Source organism: Solea senegalensis, unplaced genomic scaffold (genome assembly GCF_019176455.1).
Source record: "Solea senegalensis isolate Sse05_10M unplaced genomic scaffold, IFAPA_SoseM_1 scf7180000015780, whole genome shotgun sequence".
Taxonomy (NCBI): domain Eukaryota; kingdom Metazoa; phylum Chordata; class Actinopteri; order Pleuronectiformes; family Soleidae; genus Solea; species Solea senegalensis.
The window spans coordinates 12925-40873 of NW_025321449.1; the positions used below are offsets into that span (position 1 = coordinate 12925).

Sequence of the window (27949 nt, forward strand, 5' to 3'; positions counted from 1 at the left end):
AAAATTAAAATTTTTGTGGATTCTCAGTCAAGATTATTGCATATACAGGTTGTTTTCAGTACTCGATTGACATTTGCTATGTTCTATTATCTTATTTTTATGTCCTGGAAAAAGTGTGGATGCAGAAATATTACTATATAATGAGTAATATATAATACTATATATTACTATATAATATTGAGCTTCATTTTTGACAATCCACCTTTGAATGACACACTAAGAACATCAGAGAGAAGAAAGTTGTATAACAATTAAGTGACTATATATCAGATATCTTCATTTATGCTGATGTACTGATGAAAAGAAGACAATCAGTGACGTCAAAAAAGAAGGTAAACGTTGCAGAGACAGCAAATCATTTCACCTGCAAGCTGTACAGCATTTATCATACGCAGTGAGATGAGATATTTCCTGAAGTTGCTGATAAATAACACTGCTTATCACTGCTTTAAAGTCAAATACACAACTAGATATTAAGATTGTTGTCAACCGTTTGTTGCGTGTCTCTGATCGTGTGGACGAGCAGTGTCACTCCCTTACCTTGGCAGCGCTGATCTGTTCTTTCCTGAACCGCTCCAAAGGCATGATCAGAACATCGTTGGCATTCTCTATCTGGGGGCAAACACAACGGCGTCACAGGATATCAAGTATGCTCTTCAAAGACATCCTTAAAATGACAATCTATTAAATTTTAAGTGCTATTTATGTCAGTGAAAATATACATACATATATATATATACATATACATATACATATACATATATATATATATACACATATATATATATATACACATATACATAAATATACATATATATATATATATATTGAACTGTTGAACTGTTTCCCGACCCGAATTATCTGTTTAAAAAAAACTGATTACATTATTTTCACAGGCAGGGCTGATGATAATAATGTCAAATATTAATATTTGCTGGGAAATTAGAAGATTTAAGAACACATACAGCCCCTACTTCCTCCCCGTAACCACCCACCTATAATATCTCTCACACGTTCTCAAAGTCACTCACCATCCGTGTCCTCTCATCCTCCAGGTTCTGCAGGACTGCAGCAAACTCCTGAAGAGACTTGGCTGATGACAGACAGAGAAAAAAATGGGGGAAAGGAAAAATAAGAGGCAGGAAACAAATAAAATAAAACAGAAACGGGAGAGCGTTTGAAGAAAGTTGGCGCGACATAGCAGGGGGATAAAGGTGCTTTGTCTCCATTTTTGGACCACTTGCTGAATTTTTTTTCTCTCAAGTCATGACACAGCAAAGCAATTAATTGGAAACGAAACTGTGATTCAGAAGGGTTTGTTTCCATGGAGCTTTCAAAAAGGGAGCACGGCTCAGTGCTAATGTTTTCACATCTCGCTGGCAAGTGAGGCACAGCAGCACTGTGTTGGGACAGTAAACACACACACACACAGGTTTGTACAGCTATTCTGCGTAGGACATTGTATTGATTTCCATTCATTTGTACAGCCAAAACAAAACACTGTCCATAACCCTTAACCATAAGTACTTAATGCCACTTAAACCCTAACCTTAACCTAAGCATGATTCAAATCCTAATTAATCCCAAGGACCAGGTTTTGGTGCTGGTCCTAACAAGGTCAGTGTTTATGCCAGACACACACTTGCACGATATGGTACTTGGAAATTGGATTGAACTAAAATTGGAGATTGGATTGAACTGAAAAAAAAGAAAGGGATCTCAGGACAATGTCAAAACTATCAGATTATTAAAAAAAAAAAACAAAAAAAAAACCTCTAAACTAATCACATTGAACAATACAAATAGGATGCCGAGAGAATTATGGACACACATTTCTTAGAATAGATCGATTTTTTTTTCACCTTTAGAATTTACATCTTGTGCTCAGTTCACAGAGAGATTAATTCAGTTGGTTGACCACCCTTTAGCACAACAGTCGAGGACAGATAGTGTAACCACCGTTGAACAGTGGTGGGTGGGTGGGTGGGTGGGTGGGTCAAGTCAGTGAAGAGCTGCAGCCGACAGAGCCAGGCAGCATGAGAGGGTGTGGCGGCCAAAAAACAGCGCTGCAAAGGCCAGATGAGTTCATGGAAATTAGGGGGGGTGGGGGGGGGAGTTATATAATAGCAATATCATGAAGATAAAACCTCAAAAAGGACTGCGAAATTACAAAAAAGGGGAGGACAAATTGTTTGGATTTGGTTTTCCTGTATAATAATCGACTTAACTTTTAATTAGCTGCTATGATATGAATGTTATTGTTATTCTTCGGGCAACAAAAGCTGATTTGCCTATTTCTATTTCAGGGAATGTAAATGAGAGAGTTCCTGTGCAGCAAATGTATGAGGCTTCAAACATCAGCAGACTCACCTATGCATATCTCATCATCTGTCTCCGCATCTCCGATACACTGGAATTTAAACTCGTTGAGGGAGTCGGCAAACTTCCTCTTCGCCGTCGACAAACCTGAGAGAGAGAAAAAAAGAGAAACAAAAGAATTCTTATTAGCACCACATTCTTACTTTTAACAACTCGATAATACGATGTAAGAGAACACCGCGCTTTGTTACACTTTTCTATGCCTGAATGGCAACAGGTGGACACTCAGTTTCTCACACTAAGGCCGACAGCGTCGACATTTGAGAGGTTTGTGTTTGTGTGCGCGCACAGTGCCAAAAAAGTGTCATTAACCTTAATTTACATTAGACAAGTGGAGCAGCAAAGATGGCAAATGACTTTCATATAAACACATGAGGCGCTCAGAGGCGTCCCGGGAGAAGAACACACTCACAGCAAGTGTGAGTTCCTGTTCATTTCAACTCGAGGCAGGGTCACCTCCATTACCAAACTTCCTGTCGCTGGGCGGGGCAAGGTCAACCGCATGTCCCACTGAATTATTGTGAAACGGAGGAAGGATGGAGGGGAGGAACGAGAGGAGAGAATCCTCTCAAAAATAGCACCGCGGAGACGGAGAAACCGCACACAGCGTGCTACGGTATATCCTGAAGTCTGAAACACAGGACTTAAATACACAAATAATATCCTGATGTATTCATTCAGTATATATATACATTATATATATATACATATTTTTTTACATATAAAAATAAAATGTACACAAGCATGACACACAAGATGTATTTCAACATGGACAGAACTCAAATCCAATCCAGACAAGGATGCAGAGAAAGAAACAGAAAGGAGAGAAGAGATCGGGAGTTTCACAGAAACACGTACAGGAGTCATGGAGAGGACAGTGAGCGCAGAGAGAGAGAGAAGACACGCAGCTCAATTGGCCACATTGGTGTTGGTACTAAAGTGTGTGTGTGTGTGTGTGTGTGTGTATTTGGACAGATCTGCTGTAGTTTGCCAGTTTCAGAAATGAAACACAGGCCTCGCAGCTCTTGCATGTGTTCCACGTAACATACACATGCTGGCAAGCACACACACACACACACACACACACACACACACTCTCTCTCTGTCTTTTTCTCAGCAGTTATGATGGAGGGGGCAAATATTGTAGAATACAAGCAACATGGGCTGAACTAATATTAGTTCTGCTGTTGTCATCACTGACATTTTTACTGAAAACAATGAAGCTTAGCTCGGGTTTGAACACATGTGATTGACTCATTTTTCTGATAATGTAAATCTGCCATCATCTTTCCCTGTTCATGCTGTCCCATCCTATCCATTAACCCTTGAACACGAGACAAAGTCATTTAACATGCATACATACATCTGTTGTTCATGTACAACTTTTCTAAATAAAACTTTTTGGGTTTGCTTGATTTTAAATTGTTAATACACTATTTCAACATGCAGTAACATGTAAATAACTGAGATATTGGAAGTTATTGTGGAAAAATGGGCAAAAGAACTTACTCGCAGGACATTTTTCTGTCCCTTTTATGGTAAAAATAAGTCCAGACAGACATTTGGAGTGTTGGGTGTTAAAGGGTTAAAGGCAAAAAAAATCATCACTGATTCAGGGTGAATGGTTTGCATTTTGGATTTGCTCATAAGAAAAACACCTAAATGGAAACAGAAAAAAAAGTCTTGAAATTCAAGTTGCATTCAAGTTTTTATGCAATTGTTTTGCTGCGGGAGGTGGAAAAGTTGCGTATCAATAATATAATATATATAATATAATATTAAATAAGTGCAATGGAAACAGATTCAGCGAATAAAAGAGGACACTTAGAAATCACATGACTGAGACTCCTTTACTTTTCTACTACAGCAGTGGATGGAAACACACATAAATTGCTGGTTTTCTTCTTTACGGGAATGTTTGGAAATTAATAAAAAAAAAGTGTGATATATTTTAAAAGAACTCAAGCCATTGATGTGGGTCTCTCTCTCTTTCTCTCTCTCTGAAGTTTGCAAATAAATCCTGGAAAACCTTTTCCAGTATCCACAACACACCATCCAGTCAGGAGCCAGAAAGTCCAAGGTTGTTCCAAAGGTGGTAGGTAATGCTTTAATAATATTTTGAATTATTTATACAATTTCCTATTCTAATGTATTATTTTTCTGACCAATTATATAGAAGTGCACACAAATATTTAAGAATCGCTAAAATGAGTCACATGGTAAATAGACACAGAGACAGAGAAGCTGTTTTTAGGTTTGGGAAACCTGTTGTGTGATTCTGTGAAAGCCAAAATTCAGCACCTGGTAAAGTCATCAGTGAGATCTCAGCAGGTGAAACCTCAGCAGACGGCTACTCAATACCTGAAAAATCAGAGTCACAAGTTGTTCAAAACCGGTCAGTTTGTCAGCAGCACATGTGACTTCCCCCAAAACAGACACATCCAAGGACCATCAGTTCATATTTTCAATATTAAAATATTTTTAAAAAACTGCTTTTCATTGATTTCCCCTGCCATTTTGCTCACTTGTCCTTGGACAGTGTTTCAATGTACATTTTGGCAAATGCTGTGATGAGGTAATGTGATTTTTTTCCCCCCTTTTTTCTGGCTTCAATATGTAAATGCATCACATATTTTCCTCACGCCTCATGTGCTCAGAATGCTGGCACACTCAGAAACATGCATGTATCTTCATATATCGACTCAAATCAAAAGTAGTGATGCTTTACCATGTAAGGCAACTCTTTGAACGCACTAACTGGTGAAGTTAAGCAACTTAAAGTCCACCGTTGCAAGACTTTCAGCACTCAGTGTGCGTTGAAAAGAGGCAATAACTGAGTGCACTAAAACGTTAAGGTACACTTGGTGCTATTGAGCCAAGCAGATAGTTATAGTTGAGGGTTTCCAGATGTTTAAACCTATTTTCCCCTGACCGTTTACTCAGCGTCCTGCACAGAAAGTTGACAACAAGTAATGTCAGTGAATAGTTTGTGGTAATTAAGAGACAGGGGTTGCAGGAAGTAGAGGAGCAGCTATAGTGTCACATGCACACAAAAAGTGCAGCAGCGTTAAAGAGAGTGTGTCCAAAATGGGTCACAGATAATGTGAACGGACCACCAAACCGAATTGATTTTCATGAGAGCGCTCCATCGCTGATGTCAAAGTGGAAAGTCAAACACTGCTGAGAAAAAGTGATGTATTCTGAAGCTGCATTGTTATGTTTTTCAGCTGAAAGCAAAAAAAAAAAAAATCCAACATCACTGCTGGCTCTGAGATAATGGAAAACAATGACTCAGTGTCACTGCTCTCTTACATATACACAGTATATGAATGTGTGTGTTGAGGCAGGAAGAGCAGCAGAGTTCACCGACGGCTAAAAATAAGTGACCCCGTTGACTCTTACCTCTCCGTCCTCTTATCCCTTTCCCTAGCACTTACTTGACAGAATTCACCCTCATTCTTCTCTCCTTCACTTCCTGCTCAGCTCATGACTCCACCCAAAAGGAGGCGCACACACACACACACACACGTGCACGCACACAACACAACACACCTACACAGACAAACACAAAAAATACAGATAAAATGTCAGGTCAATCTGAAAATGTTTCAATGCCGTGACAGACCATCAGTTTTTATTCTTATTTGCTGTTGAATAAAACAAACAATCTAAGAAAAGTGATAGAAAATCAGTCACGGTGTTAGAATTGATTGAACAGTATGATAAATAAAAAATGATGAATTGAAGCTACAACATTAGAATAATATAAGTGTTTTGATACAGCCATGATGTGGAAAGGATAAAATGTGGTCATTGAAAAGCAGATATTTCTTCATTCAAGCTTTTGCTATAATTTCTTATTACACTGGTGTGGAAATTCTGTCAGTGACACCATCTGTCTACTCTGACATTTAAAAAGGACATGAGTTTGAATGCTGGTGGAATGAAGCTCACACACACAACACACCACACCACACAACACTGTCAGCTCCACAAAAGGAATCTTTAATTAACCACAACCATGTAGCAGCGCTGCACAACGGCTGCTATGTGTATTAACTCAGGAGCACACACATGCACGGTTCAAAGAATGGGTCTGTGTGATATCAACAGGATATCCAGCAGTAGCTTGAACTGAGCAATAGCTTTGTTCCACAAGCATGTGAATAGAAACCCCATTCATCAAGTGGAACACACACACACACGCACGCACGCACGCACACACACACGCACACACACACACGCACACACACACACACACCACACTATTCATAGAGACAAAGACAGATTCCAGTCTCAAAATTCTTCACATGGTCTAAATAAGATTTTCACCAATTCAAATTTTTTAAAAATAAATACTTTTACATTTTCAGGGACAAGCCTTAAAACTGTAGCACGTTTTTTTTTCGTCCTATCCCTTGTGTCCGCTTCTGACTAACTGTCCTCATGTCAACCTTCACAACATCCATGAACCGTCTCTGCTGTGTTCCTCTGTTCCTCCTGCCCGGCGGCTCCATCTACTGTACAACATCCTCTGTCCAATGTAATCACTGTCCCTCCTCTGCACATGACCAAACCACCTCAACCTTGCCTCTCTTACTTTATTTCCAAACTACTCAAACTGAGCTGTCGCTCAAATGCGCTCATTTGTAACCCTGTCCATGATAAGTTTATATAACTTCTAAAAATCATATTTCATTCCACTTAATATTCCCTTTAGGCAGAATGAATATATTTAAAATGGCCTTTGGAGGCTTTGTTGAGGAAAAAAAAGATATGAACAATTATAGAATTATATCTATAATTATAGAAACGTATAGAAAGAGATTTTAAGATGACAAACTTAGTCAGACTAATGCATTTACATGACAAATTATTGTCTTAGTCCGACTTAAATCTGACTTTAAATGTGCATGCAAATGCCATGACTGTTCAATTATCTTCACCTCTAAATACACAGGTCTGAAAACATTTGGTATTATTGTATGGTAAGTATTGCATTGTGTGCTGTGCACGTGGGTGTGTGTGGTGGCAAGATATAAGTCGGATATCGGGTTTATGCTACAAGAAATACAATCTGATTAAAAGAGTGAGTCTGAATAGGAGGCAATTTGTCTCTTTGGTTTCCAAGCAGTGCAGCAGGAATAAAGCGTTAAGAGGGATTATTGTTAAAACATGGTGGTCACCTTGACAACTGGTGAGGAGGAAACACTTCTATCACAGCGACGATAAAGCGCCCTTTTTCTACGGGTCAAAAAAACACAGACACCCACAAACGTCAGGCCGGCATCACATTTGCGGGTGAAACAACTCTGCTTAGAAGAAGGTTTTTCTTGGCTTCAGGTCTGATCTGCAGTTATGTAAACATGACACTAGGATGAATGCGGTTATTTTGGCATCTGCTCGTTCGTTTTGACAAATCGAGTCGCTGAAGTCTGCACGGGTCTGCACCTTTTTCGAGCATGACGTTTTGATGCAATCCTCCTATTGTTCAATAATGTGAGTCAAAATGTACAACTAATTTTGGTTCAAAAGACACAGACAAAACAGTGAGTAAGTGAAGTCAAGGAAGTAAAGATAGCTTCTTTCAGGCATTGCCATGGTGAGTGCATGTCAGTGGGGGGGAAGTAGAAGTCAAAGGTCAACCGTAGTCTGTCCCACTCTACTTTGTCAGTCATTGATGGACAACACGCGCCGTTTCATCATTCTTGTTCCGACCCCAGCGAAGCGCATAAGGGTGATTAAGGTCAAAGCCGGCGTTGAATGTAGATCCTGTTACGGACCCACAATTCAAGTCCATCATCAGGATGTAACACGCTCCACAAACACAGCTGAAGGAACCACAGAAGAAAAACTCCCACCACTGTCCAGGATATGACATCTTTAACCATACGATACCTTATTATACAGACACTGTAGGCTGGTTTACAGCGGGTTAATGTTTGGAGGTTAAAGGTGGATTAGTAATCGCAACGATGATCACATTCACTCTCTTAAGTCGCTCCAGCTGTGCAAAAGAAAAGCGATTTGTTACGGCGCAAGTGATGTATAAATTTATGTTGGAAGCACCAGAAGTCATGTCACTTCAAAGATTGGAAGAAAGAGTGGCAGAGAAATGAGGAGAAAGAGAGAAGAGAAGAGAACAGCTCACAGTTATATTTTATCTCATCACCTTCCAAGAGCTAAGCTGGCTGCCCCTACTGTAAATATGTCATCAGGACAACCTGCTGCCAAGATGCCCGCACAACGTACAGGCTGTGGATAACTCTTCACACATGCTGGTTGCATGCATATCTATATACTGCACATATATATACACACACACACACACGTGGCCAAAAGGATTTCTCTTAAATATTGATATTGGATGCCACATTCCATCACTGGGGGTCACTTGGCTTTTCTGCTCCGGGACAATGAACATGGACAAAAATAGTAGGGTTTGGACTCTTATTGTTGACTGACATTCACATCAACAGAACCATTTAGTTTGTTAGTTGAAAATAAGGGAATTAATTTAAAGCACTGGCTAAAATGTCTGAAAAAATCCAGAGTTTTTCAGAACAGAAAACATGTTTTTCAAGACCTTGACTTTATGTAGTTTTATACTTGCATGCCTACTTCCTTGTTGAGATTGTACCTGTGGTGTTTAGTGATAAAGTTTATTTTAATAATAGCATGAATGAATGACTGCAGAATGCACAGTAAATTCTGTTTACAGAATGTGAACAAAATTCTACTATGAGCTACACCTTTTCTACAGACTTTCACACAAAGTTCCAGATTATTTTGATAATCGATGAATCAGTTTGAGGTTTTTTTTTTCCATTCTTGAGACAAGCTTTCTAGATTTTTCATCTTCTTAAATCTGAATATTTTCTGGGTTTCTTTGAAGAAAAAAAAAATCATTAAAACACATTTAAGAACATTGTCATTTCGAGGTTTTAAAAATACTGATCAACATTTTCCAAAATGTTCTGTCATTTTCTGGACCAAACAAGCACTTGATTAATCGAAAGAATAATCGACAGATTAATCAATTATGCTTGTGTTAATATGACTCTTCCTTAAGTAACTCATTTTAAAATGAATAGAGGCCACCTGTTATTATCTGACTGCAGATGTTCCATTATTTCAAATCTATGCCTCAACTGTGTTATAGGTGGATATCCAATTATATACACATCAATTTTTGAAATAAAACCAACAAAACTGTTTCCAGTTTCCATTTCAGTAAATTAACATTTGCATCCTTCTGGCGACCCCCAATTTATTATTCTAACTTGACAAATCGTCTCAAATTTGCACTGCACTTAAATCTAACGTGATTTAAGACGCCCGCACTGTATTTAATTAGCCAGAAACATCCACTTCCTAAAGTACCATGTTATGCGTGTTCAAGGTTAATCCAGAATGTACATATATCAACTATAGTTGTTTCAAGAAACAGAAAAAAAACACACAACTGCACACCTCTCAATCACAAACTAATTGCTACCACTTGTATAAATATTGCTGCAGGTCCTGCTTTAACTGCAGGCCGACACTGAGGTCCAATACCTCAGTCATAGCCTACACTGACCTGCAACACAAGCCACTCACTGTCAACGTATATTTAACTTTCATATTGTATTTCACCACAGAGAGCAATAGAGACGGAACTTAAGGAATATTAAGGTTTTAACCTGACAACAACATAGAGAATGGTCCCGACTGTGCAGCTGCACGTCGTTTGTTATCGTGAACAAGTGTAAACCAAATCCCCTTTTTTTTTTCCCGGTCCATGCGGTTTACAACCTTACCGGTGATGTCATGTGTTCATATTTACACGGATAATGTTGTGAAAACCTTTGTGTGTTTGCCAGCAGCGGCGGCTCTGTGTACCGTAAACACCACGATGCTGATGGAACTCCCTGGCATGTGGGAGTCATGACAGTAAACACAGAGAGAGAGAGGACCCTAACGGGCACTCACCGGCCAACATTTGGAACCACTTATAAAAAGAAACACGGCCCAACACATGACACAGCACTGGGGTTGACAAAGCACACCAAACACACACACACACACACACAATGGGAACACTCCCAGTGTCTATCTCAGCAGATGGCTTTCATCACATCTGAATGTGTCAGTGCAGCGACAGAGGGGGCAAGTGTTTGTGTTTATGAGTGTGTACTGTAAAGCATCACTGTAATTAGCCGAGAACAATCATCTTCCCAATATAGAACAAGTCAAGCTAAACAACGTTAAAAAAAAACAAAACAACAACAAATACACACACGCTGTGCACACACACACACACGCCCCACTCGCATTTCCATTCCTGTTTCGTGAGCGTCAGACTGCCCATCCCAGGGAGCAATCCCAGCGAAGGAATTCAAAGAAAGAAGGAGAAAAGATAGAGGTACTCAAAGAGAGTATAGAGCCAACGGAGTGTTGTGCTAGTTTACGGTGGCTTTTCTTTGCAGTGCAATAGCACTTTGCTCATCGGCCGAGTTGTCAAAAGAAAACAAAGTGATTAACAATGGCTAAATAAAGCCTGAGAACAAAATAGAATCCAACAAAGACACACACAGTGAGAATGAACTGAGGACTATTATGGTGCGGGGGGGCAGGAAAAGACTGGGGGAAATGGGGAGGTAAGAGGAAGAAAGTCATATAGTTTTAGAGAGCCTCTCTTAAACTATACAGGGAACTAAGCTGAGAAACAGCTGGAGAAACTGTTGTGAAATACATTTTAGGACATATTCAGAAAATAAGCCTCAAGAAGAGAGGAAAAAAATCCATCCATCCATTATCCTTTGACAGTCACTGGTAAACAAAGCCAATAAGGCAAAGTCAATAGTTTTATCTTGTCAAATCTGCCATTCCAGTTTAACTTCAGTATCAATACCAGATATCACCCACAGGTCGACTAACAAGCGCTGTGAGTGATTTATGCGCAGGGACTTTTCTAATCCAACATTGTTGTTTTTAAAAAGATGGTCACGGTAAGTTCAAGGGAAATCATCCGAACCAATTGCTCTGACTCACTAAGCAAACATGGCCAAACTAATAGAAAGAAGTTTTAAGTTTTTGTTTAATAAATTAAATTATAACAAGCATTTTACGTAAAAAACAAGAAAAAGAAAGAAAAAAAACTTCCCACAATATCAAACCAGCATCAATTACATCCAACTATGCCCTTATTATATTTTCCAACCAAGACGATGGAATATTTAATTCCAAATGACATAACTCACTCCACAATCACTCCTAATGCTCAGAAATTGTCTGTGCAGCTTTGGGAGTAAAAAAAGAGGGAAACTGTACATCACTGAGACACGCTCGCCCTCCCCTCCTCTTGTTCTGGGCTACATCGTATCCTAGCAACACACAAAGAAGCCAGGGCACCACAAGCAGCAAGAATTTTATGTCTCTTGTTGTGTAGGGTGTGTGTGTGTGTGTGAACACCATGTGTACCATTTCACTTATTTGCAGAGTTCCTGTTCTAGTGTTGATCAGCTTCGACCACTATAACGCTCTGACACAATCGCACGCCTCTCTCTCTCTGGCTCTTGTTTGTACTCCAGTGACCTCTTTCAACCTCTATTTTTCTCTGTACTGCTCTCATTTTGGCACTGCCACGCCTGTTGCTGACACAGCAAACAAAGACAGAGACCAGGGAGGTTTTCCTCTTTTCCTTTTTCAAAAAAAAAAGGAAAAAAAGAGAGAGCGTCTGTTGGGTAAAATCATCCTGCAGACCACTGACTGCCACTGGAAAATCCACAGCAGGAATGTGGGACAATCCCGTCTTGGAATTTCAGCAGAGGACACACCGGGCCAGAAATGCCCTGCTCTGGCTAAAAGTGACCTTGTAATTTCGAGGAAAGCACACATTCTTCCGTTTCATAACATTTCGTGAAAGTACGGAACACAGATGCGTTTCATTTAGAGCTCTATTCATAAAGTTAAAATAGAAAAAAAACAAAACTGTTCAGTCCATTCAGTGAATGTCATGATTTTTGATCCATTGGATGGTAGATGAACATTTTAGATTCTAGACAGTAACAATTTAGATTCGAGAACATATATTCACCATTAATTAGTTGCTTATTAGCATGCAAATCTGTAACATATTGGCTCTTAATTAGTCATTATTAAGCACTTTTAATTAATGTCTTATTATACAACCAGTAAGCCATTAACTAAGGGTTTTCCCTCAATAACCTCCTAATTATTTCTTATTAGTAGTAAGGAGTTGTATATGAATTACGATCTCAATATGCTTTGCTTAGTATGGACTTTAGAAAGTGGTAGTATCACAAGAATAGAAAAAGGAGGCAACTTCGGATTAGGGAACATGCGTTGGTTAATAAATGTTCAACTACTAGTGAATTAGTACTGATCAAGATGTCACTTTAGTATGGGGGACATATTCTAAGTAACAAAGACTTCATTTAGAGTTATTTGGACACTATTAACACTTATAGTTTTGTGTTTTGTTATGCAAGAACAGACCATATTCATTAGGTATTCTTGTGATACTACCACCTTATAAAGTCCATATTGAGATGGTAATTCATATACAACACCTTCCTTACTTACTACTAAAAGGCAATAATTATGAGGTTATTGAGGGAAAACTCTTAGTTAATGGCTTACTGGTTGTATAATAAGGCCATGCAGAATAAGGCATTAATAAGTACTTAATAATGACTAATTAAGAGCCAATATGTTACTAATTTGCATGCTAATAAGCTACTATTTAATGGTGAATATGTGTTCCCGAATCTTAAGTGTTGCCTTCGGAAGAAAAAAAATATAAAATCCTCCCAAAAACAAATCCCTCTCATAGCATCTGCTGACATGATGACCATGACCTTACTCAGAAATGGTCATCCTCTTCAAAACAGGAAACATGGGAGAATGTATGACCTTGCCTTACAGTGAGTGAGCTGACAGCAAGAACATACAGACACATCCACAGATGCAGACAGAAAAAAAGAAAATTGCTGACCGGGGAGGGGAAAAACAGAGTTTGCCCCTAACCGCTGTTTTGTTGTAGTTTTTTTTTTCTCTAAGCTGCCAGGGAGAATCTTTTGTACCACTTGAGCTCATCGCTGGTACAAGACAAACTGGACACCATTCCAACATAAACAGTGGAAAAAGAACAGTGAGTCTTTATCATTATGTCATGCAGGGGTTGTGAATGAATCATACTATTCGCCGCAGTGATGCTGAGGCAACTCTGTTCGCACACTTTCCGTCGGCTTTGCCCAAAAACTTACATAATGTATTATTCTCACATCATGATTCACAACGCTTCGACCGCTCGACTCGAAACACACAGTAAATACACAATGTTCATTTGAGAGTTGGTGTAGTGGTTAGCACACTTGGAGTTCGCATGTTCTCCCCGTGTGTGCGTGGGTTCTCTCCGTGTCGAGTCCAAAAACATGCAGATTTAGGGGATTAGGCAAATTGGACACTCTAAATTGACTGTAAAATGTGAGAGTGGACAGTTGTTTGTGCTGTGACGTGCACTCCCTGCCTTTCACCGTTTCACCCTACATTATGTCAGCCGGGATTGGCACCAGTGGTAGAGGGATGAATGGATTGGTTTTTGTCGTCATAAATTAAGCCAATCGCGTCCACTTTGGGGCAAGCGCTTTTGCACATCTTGCACCACCACAAACCAGCCGGAGTGAGTGAGCGTTTACAACATTTTGAAGCAGAAGCCTTTCAATGCAAATGAAGAAGAAGATAGAAGAAATCCTTTCTGGTTGCTGAAGGCCACCATAGCTCCATGCTTGGGAAAGGGAGTTGGACTGGACAGAGTGGAGGAGTCGCCCATTTGTTTCAATTTGCAGTCTCACATTAGATGATTATATATGTACTTTTAAAGAAAGATAAGGGCTGCCCACTGCTCCTACATCCGGCTTGAGTGTGTGCGTTTACTGGTGTGTAAATGCAGAGGTCAAAGGTCAAATTCACCGTCCCTAATTTGTGTGTGCAAAAATAACTAACTCTATTTCAGCAAGCGGTGATTTGGAGAGAGAAATATTGGAACCAGTCCCCAAATAGCCCTCACGCATCCACTTCCTCCCATATTCTCAGCCCATGCCCGACCTCTGTTCCGCACAACAACAATAACTACACAAACATAACGCAAAACAACTCTTTGAGAGTCAAACTGTGACCATGTGAACTCAGTGGATCCAACAAGTGTCTGTGAATGTGTGTTTCTTATTAGTAAAACAGTGATAGTCTTTTGGGTGTTCCAGCTTTGTGTCACGGACAATAATGTACGACACCTAATTGCAGTGCATTGTTGCTATGACTATGACAACGTGTGTTCTAAATATTACCTCACAATGTCCGAATAAAAACTTCCAACACAGAATTCACTCCTACATAAGTGGAATTCATTATGGTTATTATAGCCATTAAATCTGCCATGCCCACCAGTCTTTAACACATTACATGGATAATGGAGTATCCTTTAAACGCCAGTTCTACAGCGGGCAACTTGCTTTGAATAGATGCCAAATCTAACTCAAACTTAGATAAAATGCCAGTGAATTAGCTGCCAGCATGTTGCGCTGAGTGCCAGTGCTGACTGTCGCTGAAGTTGTGTTTGTACCGCTACCAGTTTTCCAGATCTAAGAGGGAGGAGGACAGCGGCACAGATTCTGTCGGACAGTAACCAGGAAATAAATCAGTAGCCTCTCTAACAGGATTGGCTGAAATCCTCCCTGACCTAATTCCATGGAAAAAGCCATTCTAAGAGGCCAAAAGGAGTGAAAGTCATATTCTTCTGTACCGTTTCCACTAAATTCCATAAAATTCCGAAATATAACAGCTTGTAAAAATTGTGCAAATTGGTGACAGAGTGAGGCGTTTACAACGAGGACCGCAGTGGTCATAACACTTGAGTTTGCTGCACGTTAAATCATCAATGAAGGGAAATATCAGTCAAAGCAAAAACAATCATATTAACTCATGGTCTGACTGCAGCAGAATTTTTGTAGCTTCTTTTTAACTGTGACTCACTGTGACATACGAGCGATTGTGGTTAAAATCTGACAAAAAAGTTAGTAAAAGGACCTTAGATTGGAATTAAGTGGTGAATAAATCAAAGACATTATCATTAAAGTAAAAATGTTTAACCTTCTCTGGTAGTCGCCCCAGTATAAGTTGATTTAGTTGCTGATCTGTTTATTAATAATCAATAATCATACAGTCCTGTACTATACTGTACTGTACTGTATAGTCACAGGACGAACACATGTTTAACATTTTGACGTGTGCAATATGCAATGTTCCCAGGCTCATATTGGCCACCCTTCCCTTCCTCCTTTCTTTCTTTGTTGCATGAAACAAAGTGCCAAACAAGAACAGGAAGAGGAAGTAGGTTCTTAACACAGGCTGTTTTCCAGCCGGGAAAAAACTGACGCCAAACCTGACATGTGGCGGCAGCAGCACAGGAAATATTCTCACCTACCGTGTCAATCAAAGGGAGAGATTCAATATTCATTTTAGTAAAAAAATAAACATGTTCAGCCTTGCTTCACTGCATATTTTACTTCATATGTTTCCTCTAATCATTCACAGTCGTCCCAAGGGGACTCACCCACCAGTTTGGGGGACAACTACAACTGAAATGTAATCGTAGACCCCCAAAAAAGAGAGACTTTGATCCCATTTCATCAGTCAGTGAACACATTTACACAGCCTGAATGTCAACTGCATGGCAACCTTTAACTTTGCCATGGGACCAGCCGTCCGCTCCAGTACCGGAACACTGGAAAGTCATTTGTGCATCCAGCGCCAACTGACCCTGGCCAGCCAGCCGAGAAACACTTCCCACTCACTGCTGCCCTTTTTTTGTGCTGTGGCGGCAGAGGATGTAGAGCAGGTATTTAGACATTTAACTTCAAAACACAATCTGGGAAAGGGAATGGGGAATTGCACTTTGATGTTTCCATAGACATGGAGTCAAGCCTATTTTTGCTCTTGGCCATGCTTCCTTTTTCTTTCTCCTTAACCATGTGACCAGAGGTAATATGCATCGACATTAATATTACTTTGGCCCCATGAATGAGCCTCCAAGTCATTCCCATCAACACCCAACCCCCATCGCTGAAACCTCGAGCCAAAATCATCTCAGACCAAGCACCTCCACAGCAGCCATAATCTCCGTCTCCACTTCTTCACTCATTAATCCTTTTATTCTCAGGCTCACTTTTTTCCTGGCAAGATGTTTTCAAGTTATCAGGGTAAACCTATTAATTCACTAAGCCCAGAGTTCAAATTTGATGCCTCAAGCACTTTTTTTCCTGCATTTAAGTAAAGGAGAAAACTCACAGGGTCGTTTGTCTTCGTGCAAATATGGAAATGTACTTTTGTGTGACCACAGGGTAAACTGAAGGGGTGTGTGTGTGTCTCAGCATGTATGAGCTCACACTGCTGTGTGTGTGTGTGTGTGTGTACGCATGCACGTGTGAGCAAGCTGTCTGTGACACCTGCTGCAACGCTGTGCAAGCTGCTGTGAGGTTAAGAGAGGCCGAGAGCCAAGTCATGATATACAGGTCTGGTAGAGCCGAAGTTGTATTACTTCCAAAAGGGCAGCAATGGATGGGTTCTTATAATAGTACAAAAACGTGTATTTTGGGGATAAAAGGATTTTTTTTTTTTAGAGATAAGACACTTCAATCTATGAGGATTAAGGTATCAGAAGTGCTTGGGCTCAGCAAGAGCAATGTTTTGAACAACCGAAGAAACAAAGACGACCGTAAGTGTTAATACGTTGATGATCTGATTTAATTCTGCTTAATTCTCTTCTCCAATTCTGATTAAGAGGAAGTTCGTGTGGAAGCGAAACGCTACAAACCTTCCAACATTACAAAAAAAAAAGGGTCCGGAAGGTCAATCGCAGGTCAGTCTGCCAAGACAAAGCAAGACATGGCAGCATACACAAGAAAAATGGGGAATCTGAATCTTTACTTCATTAATGAATCATTTTACCCTCAGCTTTACCAGTAGTGAACACACACACACACACACAAGTTCCTTCCTCAGGGGCAGATACCAGGATTGAACAAGTGACCTTCCAGTTATGAGGACAATTCCTTAATAAGATCATCAGCACTTTGCATTGATTGCAATAAAAGCATGAGCTAACCCTGCACTCTCCCCACTCCTATCTCCACTTCATGTCCCAGTAGGCGACTAAAAGCAGCCTGAAGGCACCATCGTTCGCTTTATTAGCGTGCAACTGCACGCGCTCAGCTTCATTTTCATTTTCTGTTTGGCTCTCACAGTGAACACAGGGAAGCACCCAAGTACACATTCTGTCCTCAGAGTCTGTTTACAGCCTTTTATTGTGTGTAGTCATTACTGCCATCTCTCTTTTTCTCTCCCTGTCAGGATGTATTATGGCAGCCTGAGGCATCCGTGTGGCCGAGTGGCTGCAGCTCGGTGGCTTGTCAGTACGAGTGTGTGTCCTCTCAGAGGCCGGCGTAACATGGACAGAGACTGAGATAAGAGGGACACATGAATACTGGGTGTTGGAGATTCAAAACAGAGCGATACAACTCACACATAACTTTGGGTTGGACCAAAATGTATAACGCTTTTATCCTAGTGTTTTGGGTTTTTCTTGTTTTAATAACTGATCCAGCTAATACTGAGTATAATTAGTGTTGTCATATTCCGCCTGTTCTTTCCTGACTGAAAATACTGTCATTAAAATTCACCTCGCACTCTGGAGGATATCCAGGTCAGATTTCACTTTAAAATGCTGCCTCTAAACAGAAAAGCTCATGTACATCATAATGAGAACAGTGATAATTGGATATATTTGTCAGTATTCAATGTCTCTTAGTAATTAGGTAAAAAGGTGCATCATTTATGATCAACAGGACTGACGCAGATGCTGCTTATTCAGCTCAATGACAAACACAAATGAGCTCAGCCAACATACTTTGCTCAGCTTTCTAGACAATGTGAGTCTTCTTTCACCTCAATTTTAACTCACAACTCAGGTCAAGAACAGCTGGCATGCTACGCAATGAGAAGAATGTTTGGTTGGTCTTCCATCATCCAAGTAAAGGTGTGAAAGTAGCTTAAGATGGAAAGGATGGAGAGTAATGGGTAATGGGAAATACTGTACAAAGGAAATATTGATTAAATAAATATTCATGAGTAACGAAATAATGTCACACACACGAAACACAGTCTTCACAGAGTGTGACACGGAAAAGTCTTCATTCGATAAACCCCCTGGATCAGTTTACACAAAATTCAATACCTGAAGATTCACGATCATGATCAACTGGAGTGAAATGGTTTCACGAGTGCAGACACATCGGTCCAGAGGAGGGGCCCAACCCTCTGCCATCAATATCAACCACAAGTTACCCAATAAACTGTCTCTGTTTGCTGTAATTTCCCCACAGAGAAAGAAACACAGTAAATCCCTGTTACAGCCCCCTACACCACCCCTAACCCCAAGTGCTCTGGCGTTAATCCTGCCTTGCCCATCGGCGTCACTGACAAAAAGACCAAAAGGCCACCAAAGTAAGATTGGACACAATACTACAAAAAAAGACTGAAAAAAATAACCTAAATGGATACACTGAGATTTCTCAAAGCTATGACATAATCTGCCTCTTGCAGTCCAAATCCAGAACCAGACACCAAGTCAAGCCAAAACCACTTTAACCCAACAATGACTGTCTATGCATGATTAAGATAAAGAAAAAAACACACCTACCAGATCAACCCCCACTAAGCCTCAGGAGCTCCAACTACCCTGCATGTGTGTGTGGGTGCATGGATATTATTCACATAAAGCGTGTGTGTGAGGGTGAGATTAAGAGCAAGACATGGCGGGAAGAAAGTAGAAACCTGAGGGATTAAATATTCTTAGCAGGGGGTTATTTTTGGAGAAGGGGACAAAATGGATGGAAGCTAAACACACACACACACACACACACACTCACACTGACACTGTTAAAAACAAACACACACTCCCTCCCTCTCTCTCTCTCTCGCTCCATGCCAGTGAACTGTGGTTTGTTTGGGTTGGCTCTGGCGCGCAGTGGGGACGAGCCTAACCCACGGCCCACCCCGGCCCAGTGATGCAGACAGAGTAAGTCTAAAGTACATGTTCCTGTCTTACAGTAAAAGCAAACTGCACACTCCGGGGATGAAGTAGCACAAAGCAACAGAATATGCAGATTGTGATTAAAGGCTTAATCATTGTAACATTGTTTCAAACATCCTCTCCTGCATGTTCCTGGATCAGGTTTCCACATCCAGACATTAGCATGCATTTGCATTTGTGGTTGTCACTATGTTCACCAGACACTTCCTACCTATTGCCCTCCCATCTTCCCATCTGCCATCTGCTGCTGGGCAGGTAGTTTTCATTAGGTTTAGCAGAGCACGTCCTGCACAACAGCTGCTTACTACTGCTGCTGCTGCTGCTGGAAATGGGGATTACAAGACTCACACAAGTGAACCACAACAATAAATGTGATGTAATTAAGTTTATATTGCTCGATCTCAGGGAACAAAAATGCTTTTTTGTGTAGGTCCAAAGTACCCAAAACACATTTTTCCTACAAGAACTCCCAAAAGTGCACAATGCCTTATTTCAAACTCAAGTTAACACATCAGTTGAAGCGTGTCTAGTCAATCTTAGACGGATAATCTCTTTTACCATGTATTAGTTTACGTATTCTTTACAGCGTGTGGCAGCCTTACTGTGCAAGACAAACTGGAATAATCTTGAAACTATGCATTACTTGCACAGCGTGATTGCAGCGTCATCCCTTCAGTTACACAGACAGCAAGCCTCAGAGCTAGTCTGTGTGGGGCTGTGTGTATTCAATAATTCAATGCATCCGCTCCAGTCTTCTGAAGACACTTTGCATTCACCTCGCGCTGTGTCCAATGGGATATATGCCAATAACATAAAAAGACAAGAGCACTCAGGGAAACGTGCGGAAGATCTCTGCCAAGGCTTAAACACTTCACCTGCATTATTACACACAGGCATTTTTTAACATTTAACATTTTTATCTACTGGATCCAGAAGACTTTCTGAATCGGTATATAACTTTACCTGCTTATAGCTATAACCCTCTGACATAAGGATAACAATAAACACCCAGATCTGTTAAGTGATGAATTTCAATTGCTTGATCTGGATTTTGTTCAGATTTGATTTAAAGCTGCCGAGTTATCACTTTTGATACCATTACAAGAGACACTTACACTGTATCTGTGACATCATCAATGGGTAAATTCTTACTAACATACTTCACCTTCTCAAAGTTCCCATCACAGAAAAATGACACCACAGATTGTGGTATTTCTCTGAATCACATTGCAAACTATTTCAGATTGATGCCTCGTATGATCACGTCATTCACAGCGGTGGGTTTCTCATGTCTCACTGTCTCATAAATATCACACAGCCACAGACGAGTCGCATTGAAACGGCACGGCCAGACGAGCGGCCATCTTTTCTTTCCTGTGGAACGAAATGAAACAATGGGAGTGATGGAAAGAGTTATATCCTCCTGCGATTCATCTAATGCACATCCTCAACAGCACTTGCCAATAATAGCCAAGTCAGATTTTCACTGCAAGCTCTGATTCTACTTTAATAACACGAGACAGAGAAGGATGAAGGCGTGCGGAGGAGAAAGGAAGGGAAACATTTCCATGTCAGACTGACAATAGGGAATGAAGGACAGAAGGGTGAGGTAAAAAAAAAAAGTAAGCACAGAGACAAAGTGAGTCTTCTTTGACCTAAAGGGAAAAAAGGAAGTGGGAAGTGAGAGAAAGAGGAAGCAAATTTTTATCGTTTTGGAAGGTTAATGGACTCCTTAAATATCAGCCTGGCGATGAAACTCTAACTTTAACTTTAAGTATCGCCATCGCAAATTAAGCTGTGAGGTCAAAAGTGACAAGGTGACATAACATTTTTACAAGTTGATGTTCGACTTAGTTAATAAAGTGTAGTAAAAGGATGTATAAGGATTTTATATGTGTGCCAGTTAAGCACATTTTTGGGGACATAAATATCAGAAGACAAGCTTCTAAAATTAAGTGTTCCCTGGGGGAACTTCACTCCGCAGGCTGTATGCACTGACGCCAATCTGGTAAGTCATTGAAATCAAATTAAACGCATAATATCCTCACTTTTCATTCATGTGTCATCCATCGTCTGCGAGTGCCTGGACAGGTTGCCAGTCCATCTCAGGGCCAACATATAGAGACAAACAACCTATAGAGTGTCTAACAAACCTCTTGCATGTGGTGTTTTTGGATATGTGTGAGGAAACTGGAGAACCTGGAGAAAAAAGCCCAACACAGAGATACACAGGGACCAAACCAGTGTCTTCCTGTGAGGTAACAGGGCTAGCCATATGCACCACAGCATAATCCCGAAATGATCCTACAAGTTGCCATGTATCATAGATTCGTCACTGGTCATTTGAGTGCAGCCCACACAAGCCTCTTCATATATTTCTGCATCACTTAGCAACCGTAGGAGGAATAAGCCCGAACTGGGCACATTGAGATAAACACAGTTGTGTTTGTACAAGATCACAATAGTTTTGTTTTGTTTATGGAAAATATCTGATTAGACCATAAACAATGGTGTCACATGTGATAACAAGCATTGGTAAAATACCACTTCCAAAAGTGGGATGAATGGAAAATAAGGTCAAACACACAAACCTCAAGCTTGTACATTGGTAATTATAATACTTGAGATATTGTACTCGGTATCGTTTCCTCACTGGCCACGGGCCACAGAAACTTGTTTTCTCAGTTGTTCCCACAAAGGAGTGAAAGTGATGTTAAACCCTAGAGCTTGAAGAAAGAAAAAAAAAAGAAAGTCCAACGTGTTTTTTCAAACACAACAAAGAGGGATTCATTCCTCGCTCACAGTCATCGTCCCTCCCGGACGCAACAACCTGCTTTCACCACCTTACACCCAGGCTCACAGTTCCTTCCAAACTTTTAACACTTCTTCCTCTCCGTTTGCTTTGATGTAAAATAAAAAAAATACCCATTTTATCAACAAGTGTGTGACTATCTGTTTACTTCTACCTGATGTGCTAAATTGCCTGCATACATTTTTAAAAAGAGAAAAGTCTTCCTGCTCAACAGGACACCTGCTGCAAGTCTGGGCAGAAACCTGCAGTGGAAAACTGAAGAGTCACGCCTCTTCTTCTGCGCTGCAGGCTGAAAGTTTCTACTTTATTCCCACACACGTCTTGAATTTGAGGCCTAAGGAGTATGTGTGATTACCTGCACCTGAAGATTTATTTTTCAGGAGGTTTCAATGTTCTCATGTTCATCTCAGATTTCTCTTCCCTGTTGCTTCAAAGGTTCCTGTTTGGATAACTTCATCATGTGATGGCTGCAAATAAAGTCAGGTCTTGTGACATTTACGGGGAGAGCAGCACACATCATACAGCTGTCAGGTGCTTCTATGCCACCTTTATTTGTTTACGATGGACTTAAAGTCAACGTGTTGCTGTGTGTGCTTTTTTGATCAGTCAGTACTTTTCCAAGGACAGTTAAGTCAACCTACGGAACACTGTCGTACATATGCCAGGCCTGTAAGTGGCGCTGTAATGCAACACCAACAATGAAGACGTTATACACAAATTACAGATAAAATAATGGAAACCGAGACAGTATGAACCAAGCCAGGAGAAACAAAGGGGAATAAAGAAAGAAATTAAAAGTCAGCATAAAGCAAACAGACCATGGTGACTTTGACGTGATATTTAACGACTTTACAGACGACTTTACTTGACCTCTGTGTCTGAAGTCACTGAGGACAGGACGTCTTCTGTTTGTGTTAGTCTTTAAGAAATTAGATGCAGTACAATGTCAGTCATTTAGTTTTAATTGCTGGTTTTAGTCACTCAATGTTGGCTCGCAGCTCTTTTATTAGTTCCACTGCTGGCAAAAAAGCAAAAAATAGATGAAGAAAAAGATAACTATGTACTTGTTATACTGAACAGTTTGGTAAGGGTGTTTAACGCAGAAATAAATATGAATGGAGCTTTTCTTGGAACCAGTCAAAGAAAGAGTTAGTGGAATAGAAAACGTTTACTGAAGTTTATTCTCAGTAAAAAACGAGTTCCAACTTCAAACTGCTGCAAACACGTGATGAATTATTTTCTCAAGTTTTACAGTTTGTCGTAAATCCTGACCGAAACACAAACTTGACGTTAAACTGAAATCCATTTGGCTGCCTGACACCTGTCAGTGAGTAATGATTCACTACGTCCCTCTTCCCCCTCTACTGTAAATATAGTTGCAATCAAATCACACTATAATCTGCAGAGTGAGAGAGAAGCGGCCGTTCCTTTTAAGCTCCAACAGCAGCGATCAGGTAACCATGTGCATAAATTCAAATGTGCATTCCTCAGAGTTCACTGTTCCCGGGTCTCTTCCTGCTCTTTATCATCCAAAGGAAAAAAGCACACACAAAAAAAACAAAGCTCAATTTAGGTCGTTCAGGTGACATTATCTCATTCCGATGGCATACTGCTTCATTTCTTTGAGCGTGTAATGACAGAGCTGTGTTTATGAATTCCTCACTGGGACTTAGGTGCAGCTGCAAATTACACACAGACAGGAAAAATAAGGTCAGGTGCAGGATGAAGCTGCAGCTACTTATCGGTGGAAGTGCATTCTTTCCGTTGAGTATTTGTTCATACGGTTATAAAGCGTGTTTAACATCGCCAGTGTTGCACTGCCTCACCCTCGGTCACTCGTGATCCGGTATTATTGTGTAGAAACTTGACACCTCGAGTGGATCTGGAGGAGCTGTAAATGTGTCGGTCGCAAAATGAGTCCTGCTCACTGTGCTGTATATCTATGCCTGAAGCATATCATAATAACTACCACATGGGGGAGTGAGGTTGCTCGTTTGAGGCCGGCGTGACAAAAGCTATAAAAGGGACGCTTATCTCGACAGGCTCTGTTTTAATTGCTCTGCAGAAATTTAACTTTTTAAGAAATGTCAGATTTTCTATTTCAGCAATGGTCAGATTGCATAAATTAAAATGGGAGTCATTTGGACAGCGCTTACAGTTCTGCACTCTAAGGTTGTGGTACTATATTTTTAAACAACACTGAGGTGTACGTGTGAATTCTACGTATTTCCCCTTTTTTCCAAGGTGTCATTTACTGTAAATGTATGTTTAACACGGCCACGAGAAAACAAAAAGACGCCAGGTTCACCGTTTCTCTTTCAGTTCCTCTGATAACACATATAGCACTTTTTTTTGTTTTCGTTAAATGAGTATGTGCCATGTCCACCTTCCTGTCACGATTCCTGTCCACAGCAAAGACGTACAGTATTTGGAGAGACGTTGAGACGTCGCACGTAGGCACGGTGACACCTTTGCGAGAGATACACACACACATACATGTGTGTATATATATATATATATATATATATATATATATATATATATATATATATATATATATATATATATATATATATATATATATATATATGTATATATTCATACATACATACATACATACATACATATATATATATATATACATACATACATACATACATACACATATATATGAGAATAATATATGTATATGTATATATATATATACATACATACACACACACGTATATATAAACTCACATATAGATATCTATATATATAGATATCTATATATATATATATGGTGTGTGTGTGTGTGTGTCCTGAGAAAAGCAAAGCAACAACAGCACCAGTGCACAGTTGAGTTGTGCCCTAATTTTCTTCTCCTCCACCACACTACACAACGTCACAGCAAGAAGAAGCCCCCAACCCCCAACGCAGTGGTGCATGTATGCATGCACTCAGTGTGTACAAATACAACAGATACACGCACATTCTCATGAGAAGGAATATGTTGCTATATAACGGGTAACACAAATACTGGGAGGTACAGTCATGTGCAGACAACGTACACGCACACACCCTGCTCTGCTCTTTGTTCCTATGTGATGTATGCAGAGGAATGCCTTCAGATGGTGACACCCTGCGCTGCCCCTCGCTCTTGCCTCTGTTTTCCAGCATCTCTTCTCGTCCCTTCTCCACCTCCCTCCTCCTCCTCCCTCCCTCCCTCCCTCCTCCCCTCCCTCCTCCTCCTCCTCCTCCTCCTCCTCCTCCTCCCTTTATCCACAACCTACATTTTCTGGCTTCACGCACCTCTAGGCTGGTTGAAAAAAAAAAATAAGGCCATGTCAGCTTTTCAACAATTGTCAAAGACAACAAAAAAACCTCCAACTCCTCTTTCTCTCCGGGACACACAGACGCTCTTTTTCTCTTTCTTTTGCCCCTGAAGACATACTCTCCTTTTGCCCTGGACCTTTAAAAAAAGAGGGCTCTCTACCACCATCAGCCATAATTGAGAATTAGTTATGGTGTGTTGTATGCATTTGTTTGTGTGTGTGTGTGTGTGTGTGTGACCCTCATCTATCAGCAGAGTTGACAGTTGAAGCCACTGAATGAGTGCCTATTATCTCTCTTATGACTCCCCAACAACACAGAGGGTGTGGGTGCCTACAGAGAAACAAGGACAAAAGGTAAAGAGGGGAAAAGACTGGATATGAGGAAGAGAGAGAGAGAGATGCATTACGACAGTGCGTGTTTGGTCACAGGGAATTCCCACTTCATACAAGCCCTCAGTATGTTTACGAGGTTGCAAGGGGGCACTTGTAGTTCCAATTTGAAGTCAGAGTTAGCGTCAGAAAAACGAACTATGGCCATTATCAGGGCGGTGATAATGGGTGGAGGGCTGTTTTTAACCAGTAACAGGCTGCTGCACACAATGAAGCAGCACACATGCCTGAACAATGTGTTTGATTTGAGGGTCAAGCCTTTTTTTTTTACTGTACTTTTTAGGCCAGACTGTGTCTACAGGTGTCGTTTTATTGATTAAATACAACATTTTCTCGATCTAAAAAGACATACTTTTTTCTCATGCCCTAGATATAAATAAACCCAAACTACTTTTTTTTTTTTTACCTCAAGTCACCTGGCGGGCCTAGTGGCTAAGACCTTCCACGTCACTGCTACATGCACGGTTTCAATTCCTGTTATCTTTGTTGCATGTCACACCCTCTTCCTCTGCCCCCGTTTTCTGTCCCATAAGGTCCTGGGTCACACTTTTTACGTGCCGACAGAGGTCCACCAGGGTCTCAAGTGACGTAAAATTCGTCCTCCGCCTATGGAACCCATGCATCGACTGCTCATTTTCCCTATAACGCAACATTTTCCAGCCCAATTTGGTGTCACGCTCCTGTTTTAGTCAAAGGAGACTATGGTAACAAGGTAAGTAGAATACAAGGAAATAATAAAAACAAGGGTGAACTGAACTCCTGGTTCGAAATTGCCTCAAATTTAATGGAATATGAGATTGAGTATGACAAACGCAGACCCTTGTTAAGTATGAACAGAAACCATGGACTTGCAGAGACACAAAGTGTCTCCGTGGAGGAGCAACGCTGTAATTATGACCCGGCCCTCCAGTCAAAATAGTATAAAATGGAAATTAAGTACTCCTGAGATTTACCGGATTACATAAATCCCTGTATAATTTGCCATATTTGACTAAATGAATAAATGAAATGTTTGAATTTGTTGAATTTCTCCCACATTTCTTCAGGAGCAAAGCTCTTGTCGTACTTGGTTATTTGTCCAGCCTAACGTCCTGGTACAAATTTGACACGGCGGATTTAAAACGCATAAGCTTGTTAAAGAATAGTATCGCAATATTCCCACAGCGACCTCTAATTTAATTAACCAGCTGCGTCCTGAGCGGCGTCCTCTCTCAGATTTTATGTTTCCAGACACTTAAACTCAATTTTAAGGGTAAGTTGGAAAATGATCTGCGTGACCACATGATGTCATGACGGCTTTCAGGGTAACGCATACAGTACGCGCACATCTGTGCATGACAATGCTGCAATTATTATTTCTCGACGGTACAGCGAGATGATTGTCCGACTAAAACATAACAACAGATGACGACCTCATTGAGAAGAAGATTCCATTCCATTCAAACTAGTGCTGCATACATGGTTATAGGTTTTAACGTTGCTTTATAACTGTAGTCATGATTTCTGGTAACTTTGGGAAGAACTGTATTCTTCTGTATTCAAGCCAATGAGAGAATATTCAATGATTAACACCAGTAATATTCTTTGGCATGCTATTCATCTATTCATCTATTATCTACCACTTTATCCTCCACCGGAGGTCATTTATTCATATAATCCAATAAAATGATACATAACTGCATTTTTTGTAAACCTACCTGAGAAACGCACACCCAGGAACACACTGTGCTGAACATGAAAAAAACAAAAACATTCACACTTTCAGCTGAAAACACGGCAACATCGCGTCCCATTGTCGTATTAAGTGTCTAACCACCATGTGTCATTTCCCCTCACAGCTCCAGTGAATGCGCAGCTTGTAATTAAGGCTTGTTTGTTTGATTGAGCCGTGTCATGTTA

At 40.4% G+C, this 27949-nt stretch overlaps 1 protein-coding gene across 1 annotated transcript in view; it reads right to left on the reverse strand.

The window, feature by feature from the left end:
- The window catches only part of LOC122762529 (rho GTPase-activating protein 26-like), a gene marked incomplete at its 3' end in the record, with an annotated part of 43335 nt that overhangs the window by 11903 nt on the left and 3483 nt on the right, over window positions 1-27949 (reverse strand). Inside the window, exons 3-5 of the mRNA XM_044017734.1 lie at window positions 2371-2466; window positions 1032-1093; window positions 541-612 (exon numbers count right to left, since the gene is read on the reverse strand). Coding sequence (XP_043873669.1) covers window positions 541-612; window positions 1032-1093; window positions 2371-2466 — 230 coding nt within the window. The remainder of the gene's footprint in view (window positions 1-540; window positions 613-1031; window positions 1094-2370; window positions 2467-27949) is intronic.